We start from the raw sequence: 12,095 nt of genomic DNA, 5'->3' as shown, positions 1-12,095 counted from the left end.
GAGGCTGTTCCATCCAGCATCAATGTGATCTACATTCTTGCACCTGGTCTTCTTATTGTCCTGCTTTCGTGGAGTTATTTTCTGGTTAAGATGTGGGGACAAATTGAAAGACAATTAGTAGTAAAAGGTGGAAAATTACGTATTTTAAATGTAATCTACCAGAGGCTCTATCTGCTGTTCCTACTTAAGGCAGCTGAAGGAGACTGAACATTCAGAGATTTTGAGTAATGTTTTGTACCCTTTTCCATGAAAATATCAGAATTCCTTGTTGAGATGGTCAGCACCCAGTTGTGCATGAAGATGTGCAGTGCTCCTATAAGAACCTGCTTCTAGATTCTGGTGTTTGTCTTTTTTTGTTTCTTTTGTGATACTTCCATGTTCTTTATTGGCAGGGGAAGAAGGACTCACGTAGTCAGCCTGTGTAAAACTTGCAGTGTAGTATCATGCAGCTCAGTTCAGACCGAGCAGTTTATCCCAATAACTTGTTGGATTTAAAGCACTTCTTTTCCAGTAGGAGTTCTTTCACAATCATTTAGTTCTGCCAGACTGTTTAACAGCTTTGATGGGGAAAATACACCAGCCATTTTCTTGAAATAGTTGTCTCTGTTTGAATTTACCCGACCATTCAAAGGATGTATTGAGTGGTACCATTACACCATTCATTTCTTTAATATGTAGTTTGAGTTAAGTTTTCTGGTAGCAGGGATGAGTTTAGTGTCATGTCAGTCCTCTGTTGCAACACCCACCTGTTTGTTAGCAGCAGTAAGAGTTTTGATCTAGCTGTACTACACTTACCCAGTTCTATTTATCAAGTGACTTGAATAAAATAAACTAAGTCTTTATTTTTGGTGCAGTAACTGGAAACCTGGCTGGTCACTGCTGGGTGATGTCTTATTAGATTACAATTGTTAGCAAACGATATTCCTGGAAGCTTGTGGGAGGAGCAGCAGACAGATTTGAGTTCTGGCTGGTGGGGTACTGGAATTCTGTGCAGATCTGTAAACTGTATCAACCTGATATAATTCAGTAGTTTTGTCAGGTTTATAACGTGTTAACAGGAAAGTAGCCTTGCCTGGGAATGGTCTGTGAACATTGTAATGGTTTGAGCAAGTTCTGCAGTTACAGAAAGCAGCTGATGTGAAACTGGATGGGTATCTTCTGAAAGCAACTGAGACGCTTGCACCACGAGGCAGAGCAGCTGTCAAAAATGTTCTTGTGCAAATGTGGTTATCTTTATTTTTGGACTAACCAGCATTTTGTCTTCACAGCAGCTATACTTCTGAATGGAAGTGGCTTGCAGACAGAGCTAGAATTGGCAGCCGTTGGACATGGCTTCAAGCCCAGATTTCAGAACTAGAATACAAAATCCAGCAACTAACTGACCTTCACAGGCAGATACGTGCCACCAAGGTATTGTCTGTTAGCTCATAAATGGGCTTTTTGATTATTTTTTTGTAATAGTGTTTCTTGTAATGTTTATTTCTTTGATTCCTCATTGTTGTTGTTTGTTTTGCCCTGGAATTCTTGTATATAAGCAGACTATTGCACACAGAGGTTGATAGGAAAGACATCAAAAGGTAAAAAGTATTGTACCCTAGAGGCATCAATACAGGACTGAGAGTCAGGGACTCTTACCTTCCTATCTGTAGTAGTTGGGGACTTTGTTAGTGACTTTCAGGGCCCTGGAACAAGCCATGTCATTTATCCCACTATTTTTTCCTCTATGGAAGAAGATCTGTTTTTTGGGAGGGGTGTTTGGCTATTCATTTTTGCATCGTGGGCGTCTGGGGGCTTTTTCTGTTATTTACAGTGCATGCTTATTCTAAGGATTAGTTAGTTAATGTTTGTACAGCACTTTGAACAGGTCAAGGATTAATTATTACTAAAATTCCAACGTGTATAACTCATGTGCTAGCTTTTGTAAATCAAACGGGCTAGACAGTGGTAAAGTCACATTCCTGAAACATTAATAATCTATCTATCTATCAATGTAATGGCTTGTCCAGGTCGGTCTCACACACAAGAAGCCAAAACTTGTGATAATTCCAGTGGTGTGATAGTAACAGGTTTTAGAGTAGGGCTTCTGGACTCATCATTAATGAGCCACATAAAAGTTGTGTGATCTATGCTATGGTCAGATAAGCCCAGATAGAGAGGAGCCAGGAGATGCTTTAGGTTTTATGTGACTGAATATGAAATTTGGAGGGAGGAAAGGAAGAGAAAGGAGGGAAATCATGAAATCATGCTAGAGAGGAAAGGAAGAGAAAGAAAGGAAATCGTGCTAGAGAGCATTTCCTTCTGATCACATACAGGATTATTATTTCCTCTCTATTTATAGCTCTCAAAATCCATCTTCACATATCCAACTTTGTCTCCACGGTCAAATTTTTCCTTAAGAAAGAAAATATTTGAAGAACCTCTATTTGAGGGTCTTTCCTGCCTTTCTGCCCATAGAGGCAAAAGGAGATTTTGTACTTTGCTGAACGGTGAGAATGTCCATATTGTAATAATGTCCAGAATACCAAATACTCACACTCCAATATGCCCAGAATCAGACTTTAAGATGGCATGGGTCCCAAGGGCTGCAGAACAGTGAGAAATAAATAACAGAGAAATGAGAGAGCATTCTTTCAGTCATGCATTTTCTTCGCATTAGGTGGCACGTTGGCTCAGAGCCTAGCCTTCTTCTTGCTGGAGATCTTTAGTAACATTCCTTTTTGCAAACTTCATGCCCCTTTTACCAGCTGTGCTGTTAGGTATTTGGCATTGTGTCCCATACAGAAGGTAGACAAATACTCTTTGGCTCTGATTTGTTTTTTTCTTCCTTTTTTTTTTTGTTTACATGTTCATAGCATGCTGGTGCAGCAGTTATGGAAGGTCATGTGGACTGACAGAAGAGCTCTTTGTTTTGATTTAGTGGCTACAGAGTAGTTACACAATATCATTAGAGTTTGTATGCTGCTTAATAGTTTTAAAGTGTCTTCTTTGTGTTTTGAGTGGGAAAAAATGTGATTCGTAGCCAGTCAACAATAACTCAAGCAGAGTATCACTCCTCTAACAGCAGAACACAATAGGAAGGGAGATAGTTAACTTACCAGGTTTCCTGGCCTTCTCTGTTGTGTCTGCTGCATCCTTGTATGCATAGAAGTAGTGGCTCTGGAGCTCTGAGTCCATCCATTTAGAAAATCTGCCAAATAAAACAATAAGATTTAGTTGGGAGTAGGGGAAGTTGGTTGCCAAAACCTACGGGTTGTGACCAGTGTTAGAATTCCTTTATAGCCAGCGTTAGACTCCTAATCCTTTCCTGTTCCTCATTTATCTTTTCTTATGTACCTATTTCTGTCTACTCCTTTTCGTACTGTTTTTCAATTTACTTTTCTGCTTTCTTCTTTCCATGCTTGTCACTGGGATTTTGCAGCTTTAAAAAAACAAAATTCCAGTGGAAATAGCTGTGGGGGGTTCTCTCTTTGAGTTTCCTGTGTGCTTCCTCTCATATCAGAGTTTGTGTTTCAGACTGCTGTGGGTTATTTTTTCCCTCTTTCCATGCTGACCTGTGATTTATTGTTTGTTTATTTATTTTGCTGTCTTTTGTTCTAAAGCTATTGGGCTACTTTGTCCTGTGGCTCATTAAAATTAAGGCTATCCTTGAACTTCCTTGAGAGTAACTGCTGTGGTCTGCAGATTACAGTATGATACTGTCTGTGTTTGTTTCCATCTGCCAGAAATTGAAAAGCACAGATGGTGGGCTACTGCCTAACAGTGAATGTGGAAAATCTCATCTTGACCTGACGGAAATCCAGAATCTCCATGGGTGTTTTGAGCTTGGATACAAGTTTTTAAGCACCTGGGTTTGCTTTTAGGGTATATTTATTGTCAGCTTTGAATTGAAACAGAGGAATAAGTTAGAGATGCAAGGAAAGCAGGTCCACTTTACATTTTCTCCTAGTCTCTTCCTTGAAGCCTCTTTCAACATTGCTTTTGATTTGGAGCAAGTTGTTGCTGAGGTAGGAGTGCAGGGTGTGAGTAAAACTGCAGGAGCTTTAATGTTCAACAGACGTGTCCCAGGTGAAGTCTGTCCTTCTAAAAGAATGGTGCGTTCATGTAATGATGGTCTTCCCCTGCCTTTTGGTGGAATGGTCTCACCAGAAGGACAAGTTGGAAGCAGAATAATTGAGGGAGCCCATTCTCTTTGGGTAATGTCTTCAGAGGCAGCATAGGTGTTTCTACGTATTGGAATTATTTCTCAAGACAGTAACAAAGCAGGGGGCTGCCAGAGGAACTGTTGTTGGCTGTTTCAGAGCTCTTTTTGCTTATTGTTCATGTTTTAAATTTGCTGAAGCAAACCAACGGAGATGTTACCTGGGAATATGTCTGACACTTGGAATTCTCTTATCTGTCATGTGAAAAGCACAGTGGCATTATTCTTTTCCCAGTTCAGTTTCTAAAACTTTTGGTTCCCTACCAAATAAAGTTGCAGCTGTCTTACTGGGCAGTGCACTCCAGATGATAAGTTGTGTCTCCCATTGGATTTGTGCAGATTGCCTGCAAAAGTGATGAGATTGCTAGAACGTTTAGGATCACTGCCTCTGTAATTCCAAAGCTCTAAAAATGCTCACCTTAAAAATCAATTATTGAAGTATGAAAGGCTTTTGTTTTGATTTGTATCCTTCTCTTGAAACCTTAATGTTTGTTTAGAGCATGGATAAGAATAAGAAAAAAAAGAACACTTCAAAATGCTTCAGAGAAATGTATTGGATGCAAAAAGTATAATCAACTTCAAAGAGTGGTTGTTTTTGCAGAAAAACCTCTTCTTAAAACAGCAGGCAAACGAGCATGTAGTTCTAATAAGTATGAATTTCTGATTTGAATTTTGGCACAGATGTTTAAGCAGTGGTATAACACTGTAGTGTGGTTGCTGTTATAGGGAGTAGCATGAATGATGCAGTTTTCCATTAATAAAAATACTGACTCTTTCTGTATTTGAGCTGTTGAGTGTATCTAAAACCTAGTCCAAGCGCTCCAGAGTAGCTGGGAAGATTTGAGGGGGAGGTGCCAGGTTCAGCCACCCCTTAAACATGGTTTAGGAGGGTTAATTCGTTGTCAACCAACTGTGTTCAATTGCTGTTGTCTAGGGGATGGTGATCTTAGAAGAATTCCCATTTCCAAAAGACATTTTGAAGAAGCAAATACAGTTGACAGACCAAGAAGCTTTATTAAACGCCACAGGGAATTCGCAAGCTGCCATTGAGAGACAGGATTCTTTGCCGGAGCATGACTTTGAAATGTCACCCAGCAGTCCTACCCTGCTTTTACGAAACATAGAAAAACAGGTAAAGTAAAATGAGAACTCAACAGTCGATGGAGCTCAATGATTGACTGCAGGAACAGGACAGGTTCCGTGGTGATGCTTCTGAAGAAGCTACTTTGCACTCCTGAGAGTGGGTGCTGTTGCATTCAAGGGTTTAAATAAATACGTTGTACACCAGGTTTACAAATTAATCTGTTACTCCTGATGTGTCTGTGTTACCACTTGGTTTCCATCAAAGCGGCCACGTAACCACTTCTAATAGCTATCCCCAAACCTGCCTCTTCATTATGTTTAGGTTTAGGGTAGGGTTGCCACAGATTGTTTCAGGAAATACTTCTGTGAGATGAAAGACTGCAGCTGAGGATGGAGGTATGTAGAAAAGCTCCAATTGGGTGTCATTGTTGGTCTGGCTTTTCGAGCGTCATAGCAATCCAGCGAGGAGCTGAGGAATTGCAGGTATTTCACAGGCAGAGTGTAGGTGTAGAGAGGAGTTTCGGTTCATGCTGCTCCAGTTATTTCCAAGGTTAATTCCAGGAAATACAATGTAGACTCCAGCAAGGTTTCATATTGCAGGGTCACATTGCAAGGAGATACAGGAACATTGTTTCCTGAATTAATTTCTGCAGTTAGTGTAAAGCAAACCTAACAAAAGCTATTAACTGAAGTATTAATATGTTGCTCTGCCACAGTAAATTCTTGCTCATATGCATGTTGTTTAAATGGAGTAAGAGTGGCTTTAGTTACCATTCCTGTTCCTGAATCTCTGTGCCAATTTTTCTTATTTGATAGTCATACTTTCCTGTTCTTAAAGTGCTTCCCCTGTTTGATGGATTTCAGCCACAACAGACAGGAGTGAGGAAGCAATGAAACAGGAAATTTACATGCACAGTGCTGGCAATTGCACAAGGTAAACCAAGAGCATTTTTAGAATGTGGTGAATGTCCCCTCCTAAGTAACTACTTGGAGAATTAAACACACTTTTCTTCTCGTAAAACATTGACTAATTAAGTACTAGCAGTGCGTTTACTGGTACCCAAGTAGTTACAGAGCTCCAAGAAATGTGATGGTCTGAAAATGACTTGCAGGTGTTCTTCTTACAGTGCATCTCTGGGTTCACACAGATTTCTTCCTTTCGTACCTCACTAAGCTTTGGGATTTGATCTGCTGGGGTTTTTGATGATTAGTTCTGTAAGTTAACCTGGGCCTTAAGGTCTGGGTTTCTTCACGTTGAGAAGAGCCATGCTGTAGGCTGAAGTATCTCTATACACATTCCCACAGAATTCTTCAGTCTGTTTTTAAAAAAGGTAAAATACAAAATGACTGAGCCTTCCTTTTTTTGTTTTTTAAAGACTATTTTTGAGTTCTCTACGTAGCTGTGCAACATCTTAAAAACGTGTAATTTTTTCCTTGCAGTTTGGATGTCTGCCATTGTGGTGGTGCTTTTCCATTCAGTGGAGTCTTTGCTTCGTACAGATTGAATGCTTGTTGAGATTTTTCAATCAATCTGATAAATATGTTACTCACATCTTGTTTGCTTTGTCTAGATCTTTTATGACCAAATTGCTATTTCTGTGCTTTAAAATCTGTCCCTGAATGTTTTATTCCGTCCTGCAATTTTTACCCGATGACCGGAATGCATCACTTAAACATTAACAGAAAAGGCATGACTTGTAATTAACTGGAAAATAATTTTTTCAGCCTCTCCCTGTATAAACGATAGTGCCTAGAAATGCAAGCAGAAGTCACTTGGGTAGCCTCTGGCCATTCTTGTTTTGAGCAATCAGTTCTGACTGAAAAGCGTACAAAGTGATTTAAAAAGTTTAAGAAGCATGTATGCCATTTCAGATCCATTGCCTTTGTGTTCAGTATACAGCAGTTTCCTCTAAGCAAGCTGCGGGCTGCATTTATTGTCAGAATAACCATGAAGGTCTGACATTTAAAACAAAACCATTGTGAAACGTTATCTGGAGTCAGTCCACAACTCGGTGCTTTGTAGGGAGCTCCTGGTCTTACCAAATAACCTGCCTTTCTTCTGGGGCGATTTTAGAAGGCAGTGGTTTTGAGGTCGTTGGAAGGTTTTAGTCATTCTGTCCGTAGCTACAGTAGTCTTCCTGTAAAAATAGAGAATAAAATAAAAATGGTGGCTTTGTGGGATTTTTCTTTGTTTCTGTTGTTGTTGTTTTTACTGCCGTGAGCAATGAAGAGTATTCTCTTAACAAGAGCGCATACTTTTGAGTGAACAAAATGTGCCATAAGTAGACAGCAGACTTTTTTTTTCCTGTTGAAATGCTTTCTGAGCTGCAGCTGTTGTAACATCAGCTGTAAAAAGTTCTGGTTTCTTCTGCTGTTCTAACAATCTTTGGCTGCAGTACCGAAATCACAGATCTATTTGGTGTATTATTTATTCGGTGTCCTTGGCAGGTAGTTCAGGGGTGGGTTTTTTTGTTTGTTTGTTTTTATAGCTGAGCATAATGTGGAAGAAGATAAACGTGCAGCTCTTGGTTATTCACAAGAAGAGACTAAGTACGATTCTTCCATGATGTATGAGATTGGAATCTTGAGTGGGAACACAACAGAAGCCCAGGAGCCATTGAGTGTGGATAGAAGTCTGACTACCTTCTGTGTTTTTATTTTTTCCAGAGTGCACAACTGAGTGAAATCATCAGTAGCCTCATTGCTCCGCTCAACCTGTCTCCAGCTTCTTCTCTCTCATCCAAAACTTGCAGGCACAGACAGCTGGTCAATGGCATCTCCTTCAGGTAGGTGACAGTACGGTGTTATTTTCTTTGGGAATAACTATTGGAAAAGTTACATAAATTCAACAAATAATCCTTATGGTATTAGGTTATAAAGAAAGAACTGCTCTTTGTAAGCTTCAAGAGTGACAAAGTTGAGCTTGGAAAGCTGTAGTGTATTTTTGTTTTCTTAAAGACATCATAAGATAATGCTATCACCATAATTCCACTCAAGTAAGTCCTGGGACGAAGAATGTATCTGTGCAGTAGTGAAAGGACTCATTAAATTGCACACTATTTTTACATATTTTAGACTCAGTGGATTCTGTCATCATGATTCACCTTAATTACTAGGAAGCTGACAAATTAGATTTCACTGGATTAGTAGAACACACGGCCATTGCCACTTGTACCTCAACGTGGGTCAGGGTCTGTTTATTTCTAATAGCTTCATCAGTTCGCACATCTTCAGTTTGAGGCTAAATGAATCTTTGCCAGCTAATCTTTCATGGGCTTACTTTTCCAGGATGAAAGGATGTAGCAGCTTGAAATTAACGCTGTAGGCAAACATTTCTTAATACTGTGCCATAAGTTTTAGTAACTTTATCCTGTGTTTGTTCATTTTAAAATACCCTGCAGGTACTTTTCTGTATTAATCTCAAAACACTATTAAGATTATTATTTACAGTCCTATCTTACAAAAGACCTGGGTACATAGAATATTTCTCTTGGTAAGGTGATTGGAGGGATGAGGGCATAGCTGAGTTATTCACAGGTCTTGATTAAGATCAAGTGGCTGAAGAAGGTGTTCACTATTAGGGCCAGGGGCTTTATGGCAGTGTCTGCAGCAGAACGTAATTCCCTGGCTCCCAGTTCCATGTAGGGCTGGACACACCGTCTGTTTTTCAGCAGCTTTGCTGCAGAAGCTGTAGCTTCCCACGAGGAGATTATAATGAGCAGCTTGGATGGGCAGCTTCTTTTAACTGCCGTCTGTTGCCAAAGCGACTGTGTGACTGTGCCCTAAATTTGAGGATGAAGAGGTCCTGTCATGTGGCATTTGTGTTCCTGATCTAGTGGTTGTTTACAAGTAATGCCGGGAAAGATCAGAATACTCCACTGAGTTCTGGAATAAAAGCTGCCCTGATGGGTATCACAGAATCACAGAATCACAGAATCACCCGGGTTGGAAGGGACCCCAAGGATCATGTAATTCCAACCCCCCTGCCTAGCAGGGCCACCAAACATACACATTCAGATCAGGTATGTGGAAGAAGAGAAGAATTAAGACCATTAGAAATGACTCAGTGACTTCCTTGTGCAACGGACGAGGAAGGAGTCCTGTTTTTTAAGTGTTTTTAGATGTGAATGAATTTTACTTTGTGATGAGGGACACTAATGATGCAACTTGAAGCCACTGCTCTTCTGCATTTTACTTTCCATCAGACATTTATCAGGAACTGTCCAAAATCAGCCCTCTTTCCCTTTTATGAGCAGCACAGTTGCTGGAGCAGCTCAGGGAGCGCACTCTCTAAGGCTGGTCATTTTCTACCCGTGCTCTGTAACAACCAAAGGAAGAATGGGAAGACATGGAGGATTTTCTCAGTGCTGTAGCTCTGAACTGGAGGTGGTAAGTTAGCTGCTGGAAGGGAATCAAAGAATCACAATCGTAGAATGATAGAATGGCTTGGATTGGAAGGGAGCTTCAAATATCATCCAAGCAGGGCTGCCAGCCTCCAGCTAGATTCAGTACTAGACCTGGTTGCTCAGGGCCATCCAACCTGGCCTTCAACACCTCTGGGAACACAACATCCGTATCCTCTCTGGGCAGCCTGTGCTAGCACCTCACCACTTTCCCTAATCTAAATCTTCCCTCCTTTAGTGTAAAGCTGTTTCTCCTTGTCCTGTTGCTGTCTACCTGTGTAAAAAGTTGATTTCCCTTTAAATACTAGAAGGTCACAATGAGGTCTCTGCACAGCCTTCTCTTCTCCAACTGAACAAGCTTAGTCCCTTCAGCCTGTCTTTGTAAGAGAGGTGCTCCAACCCTCTGATCATCTTCACGGCCCTCCTCTGGACCCTCTCTGATAGCTCCACGTTCCTCCTGTGCTGGGGGCGTCAGACCTGAATGCAGTACTCCAGACAGGGCTCACAAGGGCAGAGAGGAGCAATCCCTTCCCTCACCCTTCTGCCATCCTTCTTCTGATGCAGCCTATGATACCACTGGCCTTCCGGGCTGCAGACACAAACTGCTGGCTTATTTTAAGTCTTTCATCTATCAGGATCCCTGAGTTCTTCTCAGCAGGACTACTCTCAGAGGCTTGTGACTTTTCTATGTGTTATCTGGAAAATCAGTTGAATTAATTTTTCACTTCTTGTATTGTGAAATGTTTTTAAGCCTGTAAATAAATACATCTCATTAAAGGTGGTAATTAAGCACAACATCGAGTAGTTGTCCTAAGAATCCCAAAAGGAAATTCACTGACTCCTACTTGTGCTTTTGAGTGTGCTTCATTTCTTTTTGTATTTTATTGGTGTCCTTGTTTAGTGTGCAGTTACATCAAGCAGTTACATGCTGAAGTTAACTTCATTTCTTGGCTAATTCTCCCCTCACTTTTTCCAGAGCACTGACTGACTTTATTGTGTATTTTAGAAAGTAGAAAACAAAATCAACATGAAAGTAAGGTGATTTTTAGGATTTTGAAGATGGAAAAAGAAGGGATGGTATTGCTATTTTAACTGTTATTTTTACTTTAGTACATTTTTGAAATTCGTTGTAGGCTCTTGATGCAAAAGATGTAGTCCATGTTTAAAGTAAGTCTGCACGTGAGGTGCTTTGAGGTTTGTAACGATAGAGGTTGCAGTATGGCTGGTTACTTGGGAGTTCCCAGTGGAATTGGTGGTACATGTACAGTTCCTGGTTGATTAAATGTGGGTAAACTTGAATTGCCATTTGTCAAGGTATGATTTTGTTAGTGGCTTCCCTGTTTTCTTTTTTAATGTAGCCTTTCTTTGCTCTATTGAATCTGGATCCAAAGATAAGCCAGATGAAGGTAAATCTTCATAGAAGCAGCTCCTTAATAGAATTACTTCCTTATCAACAGAGAGGAGTGGAAAAAAAATCTTTAGTTCAGAACAAATGGAGCCTGTCCTGTGGCTTGCAGTGCATGTGTGCATTCTGTAAGGTCTCTGTTCTGCAGCTAGTCTGCAGTGCAAGACAGGCCAACCTAGAAGCTTTGAAAGGAGCAAATAGAGGAATTTGACCTCTGCTCTTCTGTAGAATCCTGTTTTGAAAACTATACTGCATGAAGCTCTAAATACATGGATAACTTCAGCCTTGACTTGGAAGTGTTGTTTACATGAGTGGCAGGAAAAAGGTATTGCTGTGTATTGCAGCTCCAAACCACAGAACTGAGAACTCTGCTTCATCTGAAACAGGAGCAGAGCATTCCTGGAAGGCACAGGAGGGTAAATAGAGCAGCTGGAAAAGGTTGCAGAGAGATCATCAGTGACCTACGTAGCACACCAGAACAAAGGCAGCAACTGCAGAAATTGAGACTGAGGAGCTTTTTGTGCTAATGCTCTTTTCCAAATGGTTTTCATGTAAGAGGGTGGTAGTGGAAGTTCAGAAATTGGCCTTGGCACTCTCTGATATCAGGGCAGATAAGAACAGAACAGAAGTTTTTAAGCATTCGGAGAAGGTACTTTAATGGAACTTTTGCATGGTCCTGCAATATTGTATTTCTTTCTCCAGCTGTAAAGTTCAGCATTTGCATTAAGAATGTCATGCTTCAATGCTTTGGGTTCTGTCTCGGCACTTACTAGTGTGTTCCTCTACATACATACCATTCTTCTTTTAATTAGCACATTTGTCACTGAGTGTGTATCACTTGTTGGGGGTTTGATGTGTCAGAAGAATAGTTCAGATTCATGCCAATAAAACATCGTTGCCACGACAGCGCAGCATGGGGTGGTGTTTAATCAAGCTTTTGTAGTGAGCCCTTCTACTTAATAAAAATGTACCATTAGTAGATAGTTACTTCTCAAAAAGATTGATA

The 12,095-nt window shown here is 40.5% G+C and overlaps 1 protein-coding gene across 8 annotated transcripts in view; it reads left to right on the top strand.

The window, feature by feature from the left end:
- KANSL1L (KAT8 regulatory NSL complex subunit 1 like) overlaps positions 1-12,095 on the top strand; it is a 58,175-nt gene that overhangs the window by 17,484 nt on the left and 28,596 nt on the right. For 6 of the 8 annotated variants that reach the window (XR_007378683.1, XM_048953789.1, XM_048953791.1 and 3 more), the window contains exons 3-5: positions 1,269-1,410; positions 5,133-5,330; positions 7,949-8,067. Coding sequence is in view for 7 of the 8 variants with exons in the window: in XM_048953789.1 (XP_048809746.1) it covers positions 1,269-1,410; positions 5,133-5,330; positions 7,949-8,067 (459 nt within the window). In the remaining variant the exon portion in view is untranslated. The remainder of the gene's footprint in view (positions 1-1,268; positions 1,411-5,132; positions 5,331-7,948; positions 8,068-12,095) is intronic. The other 2 variants (XM_048953788.1, XM_048953793.1) reach the window with 2 other exon arrangements.

This window comes from Lagopus muta, chromosome 8 (genome assembly GCF_023343835.1).
Source record: "Lagopus muta isolate bLagMut1 chromosome 8, bLagMut1 primary, whole genome shotgun sequence".
NCBI lineage: Eukaryota > Metazoa > Chordata > Aves > Galliformes > Phasianidae > Lagopus > Lagopus muta.
This window is presented reverse-complemented; position numbering and strand designations above follow the sequence as displayed.